Below are 15,522 nucleotides of genomic sequence, written 5' to 3'. Positions count from 1 at the left end.
CCAGGCCACGGCCACCCTGCGCCCGCCGCAGCGGCAGCCGGGCACAAGGCAGCGGCGGGGGCTGCAGCACCAGCCACCCGGGGGGCGGGAAGGGACGGGGAGCCCGCCGCGCAGGGGCGTGCCCGGCCGCTGCCTCCTGCCCAATCCTGGGGCGGGGACGGGCGCCTCATGAATAAGAAATAGAGCCGCCCCCCCCCCGCGCCCCTCTCTCTCCTCCCAGCCCAGCCCCACCGGCCCCGCGAGCAGCCGGCGGCGGGATGGTGAGCGCCGGCCCGGGTCGCTTCCCATGTGCCTTGGCAGCGCTGCCCGGCGGACGGGACACGCGGGGCTCAGGTGAGAGGCGGGGCGGGGGATCGCAGCGGCTGGGGGCGTTGGGGGGGGGGGGGAGCCGGGGCGATGGTCGAGACTGAGGCTCCGTGGAGAATAGATGCCCCGATCCGTGCAAGGCAGCAGGCCTGGCCGGCAGGGTGCGATGCCCGGGGACAGCGGAGCGCTGCGGAGCCTCCTTTGTGTTCCACGGATGCTGCTGCCTCTGGCCTCCTTTTGTGTGTGTGTGTGTGCATAGGCGCCGACTTATATGGGGCTCTGGGGCTTTAGCCCCAGGAATAAATCCCAAGCAGGGGCTCTGCCCCACCAATGTTTTCTCCCCTGCTTGGAGCGCAGCCCCCGCCGCCGCCGTCGCCACCGCTGGAGCTTCCCCCCTCCCCGCCCGGCAGGGGCGGCTCTAGGCACCAGCAAAACAAGCTGGTGCCTAGAGCTGGGGCCCCAGCTCATCCTGCCGCTGCGAGCCGAGGAGCGGCCCGTCCCCTGCAGCCAGGCAGGGCCGCGCTACCGGCTCCGCTTGGGGGAGAGGACTGGCCCCTTACCGGTAGCGCAGCCCCGCCTGGCTGCAGAGGACGGGCCGCTCCTCCTCCGCTTGTTCGCGCCGGGTCCTACACAGCGCAGCAGCAGCAGCTTGGCTGGGGGGGGCGGGGCTAAGCTCCGCCCCGCTCAGAGCCGCGTGGTCAGGGGGCGGGGCTGGGAGCTCCGGGCCGAGCGGCTCCTCCCCTGACCACGCGGCTCTGAGCGGGGCAGAGCTCAGCCCCCTCCGGGAGCCACGCGGCTGCAGCGCTGGGCAGGGCCGCTTCTCGAGGCGCGCAGTGAGCGGGGGGGTAAGCAGCCGGGGCCGGGGGGTTGGCTAAGGGGCAGGGAGTTCCGGGGACACTCAGGGGGCAGGGAGGGGGCACAGGTTCTGTGGGGGGAGGGGCTGTCAGGGGCCAGGGAAGGGGGGTTGGATTGGGGGGGTCTCAGGGAGGTGGTTGTCAGGCATCCCCCGACCCCATTACCCCCCAGGCCCAGCCCTGACCCCCAGCTCCAAGCCCAGCCCCACTGAGATGGGCACCCCCCCCCAAACCCATCCTCCCCACCCAGCCCTGTCCCCCAGCTCCAAGCCCAGCCACTCTGAGGTGGGCACCCCCCCAAACCCATCCTCCCCACCCAGCCCTGACCCCCAGCTCCAAGCCCAGCCCCTCGGACCTGGGCACACCCCCGGCCCCATCCCCCTCACAGCCCTGACCCCCAGCTCTGAGCCCAGCCCATCTGATCCGGACACCCCCCTATACCCATTCCCCCCACAGCCCTGACCCCAGCTCCGAGCCCAGCCCCTCTGATCCGGACACCCCCTGTACCCATTCCTCCCACAGCCCTGACCCCCAGCTCCGAGCCCAGCCCCTCTGATCCGGACACCCCCTGTACCCATTCCTCCCACAGCCCTGACCCCCAGCTCCGAGCCCAGCCCCTCTGATCCAGACACCCCCCTGACCCCATTCCCCCCACAGCCCTGACCCCCAGCTCCGAGCCCAGCCCCTCTGATCCGGACACCCCCTGTACCCATTCCCCCCACAGCCCTGACCCCCAGCTCCGAGCCCAGCCCCTCTGATCCGGACATCCCCCTGTACCCATTCCTCCCACAGCCCTGACCCCCAGCTCCGAGCCCAGCCCCTCTGATCCAGACACCCCCCTGACCCCATTCCCCCCACAGCCCTGACCCCCAGCTCCGAGCCCAGCCCCTCTGATCCAGACACCCCCCTGTACCCATTCCCCCCACAGCCCTGACCCGAGCTCCGAGGCGAGCCCCTCTGAGCCAGACAACCTCCGACCCCATCTCCCCACAGTCCTGAGCCCAGCCCCTGTGAGCCAGGCACCCCCCAGAGCCCAGCTCCCCACCCAGCCCTGGGCAACAGCAGCTCCAGGCAGTGACAGCCCATTGGCACCACCATCACCCAGCAACAGCCCATTATGTAATTGCAAATGTAGACAGACCAGTAAAGCATTTAATGTTTTTAAATAATGTATTTGGTGTATTTTCAAATTATTACAAATTAATTTTCACTAGTTATTTTTTACATTTCCAAATGCATGTTACTATAGTATTGCAACTTTTTTTTATGGAAGGGGCCCCCAAAATTGCTTTGCCCCAGGCCCCCTGAATCCTCTGGGCGGCCCTACCCAGTGTGTGTGAGGAGCTGGGGAGGGACGGAAACGGGGTCCCCTGGAGCCGAGCCCGGGCTGCGATGGCGGCGAGGGGCTCCTGGAACAGAGCTTGTAGGTACAGAAAACAGGACCCCTCAGTCAGGTCCATCTTGGGGGGTGGGGAGCCCAGACCCAAGTTCTGGGCCTCTCCCGATTTCCCCAGCCAGCTCCAAACTGACACTCCCTCATCTGGCCTTTGTGTCTCTTCCGGACAAGGAGGCCACCTGATCTCTTTGTCCCCAACACCGTCAGTTGGCACTTTGCAGGGGAAACTGAGGCACCCACACAGTATTCAGAGAAAACATTAAGAACATTCCCACTTTGTCACAACAGGTGCAACAAAATTTAATACTGTATATTAAAGCAGGCAAGTGCTGCTTCTGACTTTCCACTTTTAATTGACCCTTGTAATCTTGTAGTGCTGACGCATTGTAGCTTCATTTTATATCAGCTTACAGGGTGAGAGCGGCGGGGGGGGGACACCACCATTTTGGGCCCCACCAAAAATTATACGAACCTGCCGCCTATGTGTGTGTGTGTGTGTGTGGTGGGGGGGTTCCTCTCTTCCGCCTCCTCTCCCCACTTCTCACGGGCACAGCGAGTCCCCAGCGCCAGCCGTCGCCCCTGTCTCCTCTTGGATCCCCGAGCCCGTGGCGTGCCGCGAAGCTGCCCATCGAACGGGCTCCCGGCAGAGAGAGCTGTTCCTTTGACGGCTGTTGTGAAGGATGCTCTGGAGTGGCTACACCAGGCTGGCTGCTGGTGCCCCCTTCCCTCTGCCACTGCCCAGGGAAACAAGGCTATTGTTCGGAATGGCCACTTAATCAGAGACCTGGCTAGATGAGGGAAATGGGTAACCTCCCTGCTTCCTCCTTAGCCTGTTGTGTATAGATGCTGTCTGAATGTCTATGGCTTGTAGTAAGCTGAGTGCCTGAGATTAGCAGGGGAAGGGAAGGAGTTGGCACTGTCAGGATAGTTTTTATTATTGAATCCTTCTTGCCCGCCTTGGAGACCTCAGTGCAGATTGTCGGCTGTCACCGCATGCCAGGCCTGCCACTCACCTTTAACACAGCTGTTGGATTACAGTGCATTGTCATCTCAGTTAGATTTTATGCTCCCTTTACAGGAGGGATTTTGCACAGCAGCAGACTTGGGGGAGAGAGAATGCTGGGAAGAGAAATGGACATGGCTGGTCGTTTCCTTTGTTCCCTTCATTGTTGTGTTGTGGGAGGTGTTTGTGTTTCTAAAAATGCTTTCCCCTCAGAGCCCAGCTTCTCCTTTAGCCTGAGTGAAATCACAATCCTGCGTTTGACATCATAGTCTGTTTCTCTGGAAATAGCTATGGGGTCACCAAAGCATTATTATGGGGTAGATTCTGAAACGTGGCTGTTTGGGTACAAAATCACGAAGAGCACAGATTACTGCACAAAAGCATTTTTAAAAAGGATCGAAAGTATTCGTTCTGGCTCTGTGACTGACTCACTGTGTGTCCTTGGGGATGATACTTAACCTCTGTGTTTTGCAGTTTCCCTAACAGTTTAATAGGGATAATAATATTCACCTAATTTACAGCAGGTTCTGAAAATGAGCTAGTACTTGTACAGTACATTGAAAATGTAAAATGCTATATAAGTGCTAAGTATTATTAATAATATACAATCCTATTCTGCCATGCACTGATACCAGCTACTGTTTCCCGAGGCAGATTTGTCTCTAAGACCAGCACAGGGTCAAGTAAGATAAGAATATAGACTGTGAGGAGGAAACACTTTGTTTCAACACAAACGGCTTCCGTAATTTGCAGAGATGAGTTGAGAAACATAGACTTTGTTTTTGTAAAACCAGAGGTGAGTTGGATCTCAATTCTATTTTTATCTGAATTTATAATAGTCCAGGATGGTTGTGTTGGATAAAAGGTTCCCGTTTTTACTGCTCATTAGTAAGGAAAACAATGAAAAAAATGTGCCACGGAAGCAGATTTATCTTTTATGTGGAAGGTAAGTTTTTATGATTGATAGATTTCCTCAGCATGAAACAAGGTGGTAGCAAGTCCAAAACAACAACTGATGTTTTGCTAGCTGCCCACCCTGTATCTCAGCAGTAATTTAACATGTCTCTGCTCATGCTTTCCCCATACCTTCTCCTCCCTCCTCTGATCACTCGAAAGAACATGAACGTAGAGGAGGACTCATCAGTTCAATTGTAGTGTGGTGTGAGCATCAACATGAAAGGTGTAGAAAGCAAATGGAGATGTTGACCTTTTAAGTAGCATGGTCAAACATAGGTGTTATCCTGCTCATTATCGGTAATGCAGTCAAGCAATGGTGGGACTGGCCTCTGTATGAGTATTAGCATGGGGTGCCCCGCATGGTAGTATGTGTCAGGTGAGATGGTGTGCTTTTTAATTTGTGTATGTAGCTCCTAGATACCAGTGACGAGTGCATTAGAAATGCCTAGACAGTTTGGACAGAGATGTTAAGAGCCAATATATGAAGGAACTTGGCTTAAAGAGGACAGGTCTGGCATCTGCGAGAGAGAGCCCATCAGTTGATAGGGGCTATGTTAGGGGAGTGACCTGCAAGCATAGGGAGGTGTGTGTGGTGAAGAGACCCAGAGATGTGGGAACAATTTTTATAGTGGGGGTGTTGTTGATAGAAACCATGGAAATCACACATTTGGTGTTTGTTATTACTATTTTAAGCCCAGGGTGCAGCAACACCCCTAGTTCCAGCACCCCTGGAGAGACTCCGAAAAGCAGAGTGATCAGAATGATGACTCTGAAATGAAGAAAGAGAGAGGATCTCTGAAGCAGAGAGCACACAGCACATAGCTGTTAGAGTGAAGCTTCAAGAAGAGGTGTGGAAGTTGCGCTGCATATTTGTCTGTCTATCTGTATATAGATATACAGAGATAACTAAAGATTTATATAGATAAATATCTAAACATCATATGTAGTCACTGACAAAACAAGATAATATTACTAACTGTTTGAGAATACCATATGAGACATACTATGCTGTTTTCCTTTTATTTTTCCATTTCTTTTAAAAAGACAAAAACTGCAATAAAATATACATTTAAAAATCGCAAATGACCCTAGGAAATATGAGAAGGGAGGGTTGACATGTCTCCGTCCTGGACCATTGTAGTGCAGATAGATGACTGATGTGAAGGTTCTGGTTTGCTTGGTCTTTCATCCTTTTTAGGGCGGATGCCTGCATAGAACTGGTAAATAAAGTAGTTTGTTTCTTGGAAAACTAAAGATATTTTGGCTTCTCGATATGTTTGATGCTGTAGTGAATTTATCCATAGGGATGCAGTAGATTACATATGGAGTGGCAGAATGATAGAGTCTTGTTCCACCCTCTTGCTGAATCTGATGGGCACGTTTGTTGTTGGCTCCTTTTTTTAAACCTGTCTTATTCCTTGGGATTTGGCTGGAAGCTGTCAGCTGTGAGCAGGCCGGATAGTTCTAGCTGGTTGAGGTTTGTTTATCTGAACTAACTGGGAATGAAAGGTGTTCAGATGTGTGCTGTATTGGAAGACTGAACTGGCAATAATTTAGCATGAGGAGAAATACAGGAATTTGTCCATAAAAAATATGGCAAGAGTTAGAAGTCTGTAATGTCAGACCACTGATGTGTATAATCCCTTGGCTTTTGTGTCCATCATAATGGGTAAAGCCTTGGGGGCAGTGTGCATTAGCACTCCAGTGTTATGGAATTTGATTCCTGGCAATGACTCTACTGTGTGTTTTGCACATATTTTCATATTTATATTGAGGAGTTCCAGAGTTTTTCTCGTATTCTTTTTACCAATCAGCAGATGAATTGCCCTGCTGAACACGTATGGGACCATTCAGCTGGGCAAAGCTGGTATAATCAAGCTTGCACTCAGAGATGTGGAAAGCCGTGTACCACAAAGATCATCCAGTGATTTGTCTGAAGTGGATGACCTCTTAATCCTCTTGTGCTTTTTCTACACGACACATGCAGTCACTTCAGTAACTTCAGAGCACAAGCGTAATCTTGAGACATGGAAGATGGATCATCAGAGCAATTGTATTTATTCAGGTGTCTAAAAGCTTGATGCTCATCCCCTGTCAGAGTGTTCGCAGTTGGAAAATATGGTCAAAACTTACCAAAGGCCAGAAAATAGCAGAGAGGATAGTTTTCCATGGAAACCCCATCAGCTGAGATATATTAAATCGGACTGGACAAAGTGCTGTAAAATATTATGTAGGGAACAATTATGCGGTAGCAAGGGATAAGCTTTTATGCCCTAACAGGTCATTTCTGTCATTAGCTTCTGTGATTCGCTGACAGCTATTTGCTGTTTGTCGCACACATCCACCAGCTCTTTGGCTATGCAGTGGGTGACTTTCTTGAATGGGGAAGTCATCTGTTATTTTCACTTCCCACCTGCCGTCCCCAGCCCTGCTGTGTGAAAGTAACTGTTGTATTTGAGGGATGGGACTTTCTCAAAGCTGAATCTCAATATAAAATAAGAACTTCCTGACAATGGTAACTCAGAACCTGCCATCACTCTTAAACAAAATAATTGACTCTTCACGTACTGAGATTCACTTATGAGAAAAAAATTCATTTTAGTCAGCTGTGATAATTGCCTTGACACCGCAGGGCTGGTGCTGTAGCCTGACTCAGAGAAAGCCTAATCAACACTGTTCTTAAAACAGTGCCTCAGTTGGTGGCCTGTTTACACAAGAGCTCCTGACATGGCTTACATTTTTCAGCTTAGTGATGTTGCGGACTCGAACCCCAACAGTGACTCACCCAAGGCTAGAGATGAAGTCAGTTTCAGGATCAGAACTCTGGAGTTCATGGCTTCTAGTTGTATTCCCAGATCACTAGAGCACACCCCTCCCTCAGCTCATTTCCCTTGCTATGATCAGCCCCTCCTGCTTCTTTCCCTTTTTCTTCCAGCCCAACTGATATAAACCTTTCATTTTACACTGCCCCGCGGCCTCCAAGAGTGATTTCTCTGTTATGATGGTCCACCAGTGCCTCTTCAAAGAGAAGAGCTGGGTTTTCCCTCCAGCCTAGCTGTGTTGCTCAGCAATGCTGGAGAAGTTGCTGGGACTCTTTTAACCCCCTGATTCCTGTATGATGAAACAACAGCAGTGACTCCATAGTCGAGGCTGTAACTAGCTTTCCACAAGTAGCCTGATTTTGATTCCCCCTCTAAATTCCTTTCTCCTGGAAGGTGTCAGTCTAAAGGGGATATTTTTGGCATGACTTTAGGACATTCAAAGTGTTTGTGGGCCTTGGAAAAATTCTTCTATAGTATTCTTCTACCTTGTGAACAAGAAGCCTTTATTTTAGTCCAGTTATGGGGATGTGGTTAGGTCTTAATCAACAATGCGAACTTTAACCAAGTTATACATGGGTCCCCTGACTCAACATGTTTGTAGGATAGACGGACCCTACAACAGCCAGAAAAGAGAATAGATATGTGCAAACAGATCCATGGCTCAGTGCAGCACAAATAATGAACTGCTTTGCAGTTGATTGCTAGTTAAAACCTGATTCAGCTTTGCTTTAAGCTTTCCACTGTTAATTTATTTAACACATTACATTATTTTATTTAAGAGGATAGCCAGGGGGATACTTGTAATGCTTCTTAGACGCAAAATCCAATCCAGCCCCCATTTAAAAAAAAAAAAAAAAGCTAAGTCAGGCCTTAAGCTTTGCTTAATCTTCTTTGAAATAGGTCCTTGCTGTCATTAATAAATTCTTAGGCCCCAATCCTGCAATGAGCTCTGTGCCGCTGTGCCTGCAACAGAACCCTGTTCAAGTCAAGAGATCTAAGAAGTTAAATTCCTGGCTGTCACAGACTTCATGTGTGACTTGGGCACATCAAACGCTCTGTGCCTCTGTTCCCGTTTGTAAAGTGATGATGCTAATACTTCTTGTCTTCTACCCTTTTTCTGCCTTGTCTGTTGAGATTGTAAGCTTTTTCAGGTAAGGGGCACTGTCTCTCACTGTCTAGCACAACAAGCCTCAGCTAGGACCTCTATGTACTTCTGTAATGCAAATTATGATAATACTAGGCAAGCACTGCATATCAACCAGTTACGTGCTATTAGTGGGGGGGGGGGGGGGAAGAGGGAGCAGAACCCCCCCCCTCCCACTTCACTTTAATACATCCACTTGCTGGATCATTCAGTGATTGCGGGTTCTGTTCATTCCCTCTGAAGAACCTGGCATTGGCCACTGTCAGAAGGCAGGATAATGGGCTTGATGGATAATTGGTCTGACCCAGTATGGCCGTTCTTATGTTCTTAAGTAAATAAATACTTTAAGAGTTATAACTGTAAAAATGATATAATTAATTTGAGGGACACAGATGAAAAGATATATATTAAACCCACTCCCACACCTTCCCTTACCTGTTTTACAAAGAGTGCATTAAGCTATGTCTACACTGCAAGCTAGAGGTGTGATTCTCCTGCTTGTAGAAACGTATTTGTGCAAGCTAGCACGAGTACAAATAGCAGTGTAGCCGTGGTCGCATGGGTAGCAGCAGGCGAGGCATAGCTGAGCCATGCCCAGTACATACTCTCCACAGGTTTATACTCAGCACAGCTCAAGCTGTGCCTTCACCATGGCTACCGGTGCTATTTATACTCGCTCTAACTTGATGAGAACTAGCATGGGTGTGTGTCCATGAGCAGGGAATCACATCCCTTGCTCATAGTGTAGACATAGGTTGAGAGGGTTACATTTGAAAAACAATTTACAAATCTAATTTGCTTTTCACTATTGTGGTATATTCACTTTTTGAATTTCTTGCAGTGAAAATACCTTTGCAGTTGGTTTCTAGTCAGTTTCATCTCTGGGTTCTCTTGCATTAATTCAAAGCAACAAAGCTTGAGTTTCAAGCATTGTTAGAGAAGGTTTGTTTGATTTTTTTTCTCCTAAAATTATTTCCATTGAACTTTTTATATTCCATAGAAATATTTCTATATCTTATTTATGTGTTTATTTACAAACACTGCATTTTGAGTCAAATTTCCTTTAAAAAATCTTTTGAAAGGACTGTTCCACAATCTCCATGTAATCTTAGCTGGCAAGACCTGGGGGGAATGAGGTGAAAATAATCTGTATTCATCCAGAAAGGCAGACAACTTCCATTAGGCATTATTGATTTTTTAATTTACGCAATATATTTTTGTGCATCTTTTAGTCATTGGAAAGCACTAAGGGATTAGATTGCTAGATTAGCAATTAGATTAGATTAGAACATTCCCAGGCCTCAGATTTTGAACAGGAAAGGTGTTTTGCAGTCCAGACAGCAAGAAAAGGTGCAGGATGGGAAAAGAGAAGTGGGGATTCAGCAGCGTTGTCAATTCTTGTGATTTTATCACAGGCCTCATGATATTTGATGTTTCACTTAAAGCACTAGCTCCTGAGTCATGTGAATATATAAGAACCTAAAAAAAATTGTTTCATTAAAATAAAAAAGTTTTTAGCCCTCATGTGTGCAAAGAAAAGCTTGAAAATGTGATGTGAGTGTACCCTAGAGACTCAAAAACCAGAAGGCAAATAAAAAGATCTCCAAATATATTATTAAAAAAGCCCTCATGAATTGTAAGGCAGTCTCATGATTTTGGATGTTGGGAGTTGGCAATACTGGGGTTGTGGTATCCTTTCTAAAATTAAAAATGCACGCTTCAGAATACCATAAGATCTGTAAGGTTACTCTTGTATAGTTGTCAGTATTGGCTTTCAAGGAATGTTTTAGAGTACACCATAGAATCACTTCACTTTCCTTGATTGTTTTAAACATCCTTATAGGAGTGTGGGTGGGAGGAAGGGAGAGGCATATGTTTTGTGGTGGTGGATGTGCGTGATGTAAAGTGAAGAAGACAATCATGGTTGTATATTGCAAAGGTAGACTAAGAATTTAACTAGTAATTTCATGGCTTTTTAATGGTTGTGTTAGTGGTCTATGCATTTAAGAATCCTTAACTAGTTTTTAACAGTTTTTTTTACTTTTCCGTTTGGTGGACTATGAGTACTGTTATTATATATTTGCCTTGTGGTAGCACTTATCAGCCCCCTCAGTGCTCTGTTATACTGTACACAAAAATATTAAACAAAAATACAGTCCCTGCCCCTAAGAGCTTAGCATGTGATGATACACAATAGATCAGGGGTTCTCACACGGGGGGTCGGGACCTCTCAGGGGATCGTAAGGTTATTACATGGGGGGTCGCGAGCTGTCAGCCTCCACCCCAAACCCCGCTTTGCCTCCAGTGTTTATAATTGTGTTAAATATACACCTTTACCCTGATATAACGCGACCCGCTATAACACAAATTTGGATATAACGCGGTAAAGCAGCGCTCCAGGGGGGGGCGGGGCTGAGCACTCCTGCAGATCAAAGCAAGTTCGATATAACGCGGTTTCACCTATAACGCAGTAAGATTTTTTTGGCTCCCGAGGACAGCGTTATATTGGGGTAGAGAGGTATTTAAAAGTGTTTTTAACTTATAAGGGGGGGTCGCACTCAAAGGCTTGCTATGTGAAAGGGGTCACCAGTACAAAAGTTTGAGAACCACTGCAATAGATGGATGCAACAAACAGAGGGAGGAGGGAACACAAGGTAACAGTCCAATCTAGTATAATAAGCAGCTATCTCAGCACAGCCACCAACTGCCTAGCCATATGTACAAGTGTGTCTGTATTTTTTAATATATAAAACCACAACATACTATGTTAAAAGAACATTATTAAGGTTGTAACGTCAATCACTCCAAAGTTAGGAAATGCCAGAGCTAGGGGTGTCTGTGCAATCTTCATGAAGCCCCTTTGGGTGTATGCATTATGATAATTACATGACTATGTAGTATTTTTTCCACAGAACCTCAGCCTTCTTGCTTATCCAGTCACAGCCTCCCCTCCACCCATCTCCCAGTTGCAGTCTCCTTGCCCCGCCAGTTCCAGTTTCTCTCCCTGCCCACCTCCAGTCCAAGTATCACCAGACTCCTTTTCCCAATCTACTCTTCTCCCCACTCTGAGGCTGCCTCTTGTCCAGTCTCTGCATTTGAATCAGGCACCTTTTCCTTCCTGCTGCCTGGGTGCCAGCAGCGGATCATTGAGAACTCAGGAGAGGGAGGTTCCCTGCTGTCTGTTCCAGTGCCTGGCCTCATCCTAGCCTGGAGCCAGTGGTGCACTGCTGGAACAAGGGATGTTGGGGGTGCAGCCTCCCCCCCCGGCTTGAAGTAGTAATAACAAACACAAAATACCTAGTTTCCATCATCAGCACCCCCACTATAAAAATTGTTCCAGCAACCCTGCCTGGATCACCCATGACAGGGGAAGTTCAGCTTTGTCCCTGTGCCCTGGGCTGGAGGGAGCATGCTCCCTCCTTCTGTGGGGATGTCCTACCATGTACAGTCTGGTCAACCGTAGGAGCTGAGAGAGGCTAGTGTGCTCAGTGAGGACAGAGTCTTTAGAGATTTTAGCAGCTAAAATACAAGGAGTCTCTACTGAGCTTATACAAATTGCAATTTTTTTTTCATACTCTTATAGCTTGGCCAAATTAGGGTGGATTTTTACAGGGCCAGCAAAAGGCACATCTCTGACACAGAGGCCAATTCCTGCTGTATTTCACATTCCTGCTCCAAAGCATCAGAGTGCTAGAGCTTCTCAAAGAACAAGCCAACAGAATGTTTTTAACATGGGGAAAACAATGCATTTTCCCCTCATTCGCCGAAACAGCAGAACCATTTAGGCTGAAATTTTCCCAAAAAATTCAACGTGAGGCAGACACCTGGCATGTAAAATTTCAGCCCAAATGGTTAAAATTTGGCAAAGTTATAAGTGACTGAAAACAGGTCTGATAAAGGGAAGTGTCTGGCAATCTTCAAAATAGGCCGCATTACCTGCGCTGCCTATTGTATATATAACATTTCTATATTTCAATAGATCATATTAGGATTACTCTTCTATCAGACAGCATGGTGGGCATGTGTATACATACATAGACATGTTGCCTGATAGTCTGCAGGAATTTTTGTAAGCAGATATTCAGAGTATATTTCACCACTGTGTCCTGTTTCTGGGAGAACAATGATACTTAGCACCGAGGTAGCATTTAATGTCTTCAAAGTAGTTGTGATATATTAAGGCCTGACCAAGCAAAGCACATAAGTATGTGCATAATTTTAAGCATGGGAACAGTTCCACTGAAGTAGGTGGGGTTACTGACATGCTTAGTATTACACACATTCTTGCGTCCTTTGCTGGATCACAGCCCAATTGGTTAATCTTCATCACACCCTGTGAGATAGGTATGTATTGTATGCTGAGTGTGTCAATGTCAAAACTGGCTGAGAACTCAGGAGTATATGTCTCTAGGTACTAGAGCACACAGAAATAAAATGAAACCCAGAATGCAGCAGGAATGAATGAAATAGGTCGTGTTTATAGCAGGGATGGGAAAAAAAGTAGTGTCAGTTCCTGACTGGCATCCTCACCACAAATTACCTTAGAGACTATTAACCTGTCCCATTGTCAAGGTGACCCACTTATCTGCATTTATCTTAATTTAAAGTGTTAATTTGAAGCATGTAAAAGTGACACATTTGTATATTGTGTTTTTCTTTTCCTAGGACTCACATTCTGAAATGATCAACTCTGCAAATTTCTGTGCACATCTTTCTTCCGATATGAGCAGATCAATAGGATTTCACATTTGCATGGTCATATGCAGCATCCTGCTCAGCTCCACCAGCCTGCAATGTCTAACCTTTCAGAAACCGGAGAAAGACACAGTACGGGTCCAACAAACTGCATTGGCAGGGAATGGGCTAGAAGACAAGAGGATGAGCATGCAAAGCTTGGAAAATAACATAGGCCCTTCTGAGCAATCGACCAGTGTTGCTGTCTCAGAAGAGCCATCTGGAGTGTCAACAGAGCCATCTGGGACTTCATTAAACAAGATCTTCACTGCTAAAGGAGAAACGCAACACACAAGTCTTAGTGATAATCTTTTCATAGGCAGTAAGAGCCTCGATGTTTACCCCCCTACAGTGTCAATGGTTGTGGCAGATGAAAGTGAGTTCAGTCCCACTGGATCAAGCAAAGAGTCGAGTGAAAACGGGCTACTGAAGGCCATGCTAACTACGGCTTTGACTACTCTCAATCCGGACATTGAGGCTGATGTGCTCAGTAGTACTGTGTTCAAGACGACAGTAGGGGGTAGCACAGAGGCAGGGCATAGTTTTATTAGCAACCAGGATAATCACTTTTTTAGGATGGATGCTGTAGAAGGAGGGAAGAAGGCAGATGGTAGTTCCGAGCTCTCAGCTACACCCCAGCTTAGCAATGAAGAATTGCCAACTCAGCACCTCAGAACCCAAAACTTAGAAGCGGTGAGTGACTACCCCACAAGCCCTTTACTTTTGGCTCATCAAAAAGCTGATTCTGAGCCTGGAACACTGGAACCAAATGTAGGGAGCCCTTTGCAATTGACAGATGCCCGTGCCTCTGCCCTCACGGCGAAACAGACATTTGTATCCACTGATGCCTCCCTAAATTTGGAAACAAAAACGGACAGCAGGCAAGGAAGCTTACGAGTGGCAGCTAGTGCTGTCACAGGCGCTCCAGCTGTCTCTGTACTGAGTGATGATTGGGATGATACAAAATTAGGAACTATAAGTCAGGTAAGAGGCTCAAAGCATGAGGAGAAAAAACAGAACGATGTGATAGCAGAACCTCCTTGGACAACGGGAGGAGAGGATGATGAAGATGATGTGAAAAGAGGCATGCCGTTTACAGCTTCTGCATATGCAACAACCATTAAACTAGAAAAAAACGTGTACCCTGGGCCAGCACAGGTGTCAATGCAAGGGGAGATGATGCCAACAGTTTCCGCTGGCCAAACTTCTGTTTATCTCACAAGTCCCTTGGCAGAAGCTGAAGTGACTGCTATAAACACAAAGAAAAATACAGAACCCGTCACAATGGATGATAGGAAAAGTGTCTCCTTGTCATTGCCAGAGACTGTTACTATGACGGACACAAAATCCAATATCTTCCTTACCCTGGAAAATTCATTAAAAGGTAACTTGCCTACCCACATTGAAATAAAAACCTACACTTGCTTTCCAACATGCGTATTGGGAGAAGCCCATTTGTTATTGATTTGTCTCCTTAAAATCAAAGAACAAAAGCGAACAAAGATGGCTTTGATTTATAGCTAGAGGCTAACCTGCAGCTGCAGTATAAATGTTTAAAGGGATGCTGTTATACATTTTTGTGCTTGCTATAGCTATGAGTAACAGCTAAGATTGCTAGAAATGAATGAAATGACTAAATATACTTTTTCCGTGCATTTTGAGCTTTTGACAGTACCTCGTGTATAATCATAGAATCATAGAACTGAAAGGGAGGTCATCTAGTCCAATCCCCTGCAGTCCTGGCAGGGCTAAGTATTATCTAAACCATCCGTGACAGGCGTTTGTCTGACCTGCTCTTAAAAATCTCCAATGATGGAGATTCCACAACCTCCTTAGGCAATTTATTCCAGTGCTTAACCACCCTGACAGTTAGGAAGTTTTTCCTAGTGTCCAACCAGTTTCACTCTTTTGTTGATGATCAGTTCAAGCCTCCCACACTGAGGTGAGATCACTCTCATGCACTGAGCTGATATGTATGCTCTACCTCGTGCCCTGGGGAGAGAATGTTTACCAGTAACAGAAGCAGCAAAGCTGAAACTGAAAAGGCAGAAGCAGACGGATACATGGGGGTTAGGGCTGTGCCCGAGTGTCTGATGAATTTTCTCTCTATATAATCATCACTGGGGGAGGAGAAAGAAAGAAAAAAGAAATATGAAAACTGTTTTAAGGAGACTTTCAAAAATTTCAGTGCATAGATCACCATTTATATACTATCAAAAACTTGGGGGCGTTGTTAGTAAAAAATTCAAGTTGACACTGTCCCTGTAGTGTGTTAGTGTATTCCTGCATTCACTGTTCCATAAGGT

The 15,522-nt window shown here is 47.2% G+C and overlaps 1 protein-coding gene across 2 annotated transcripts in view; it reads left to right on the top strand.

Annotated features, from left to right (window-relative positions):
• Positions 1–222: 222 nt before the first annotated feature.
• ARMH4 (armadillo like helical domain containing 4) overlaps positions 223–15,522 on the top strand; it is a 123,289-nt gene continuing 107,989 nt past the window's right edge. Inside the window, exons 1-2 of one of the 2 annotated variants that reach the window (XM_045015075.1) lie at positions 223–333; positions 13,148–14,600. In XM_045015075.1, the coding sequence (XP_044871010.1) occupies positions 13,163–14,600 (1,438 nt within the window). In that variant the 5' untranslated portion in view covers positions 223–333; positions 13,148–13,162. Of the gene's footprint in view, positions 334–3,229; positions 3,362–13,147; positions 14,601–15,522 lie in introns of those variants that run through there. The other variant, XM_045015076.1, reaches the window with a different exon arrangement.

The sequence above is a fragment of the Mauremys mutica genome, chromosome 4, assembly GCF_020497125.1.
Source record: "Mauremys mutica isolate MM-2020 ecotype Southern chromosome 4, ASM2049712v1, whole genome shotgun sequence".
NCBI lineage: Eukaryota > Metazoa > Chordata > Testudines > Geoemydidae > Mauremys > Mauremys mutica.
This window is presented reverse-complemented; position numbering and strand designations above follow the sequence as displayed.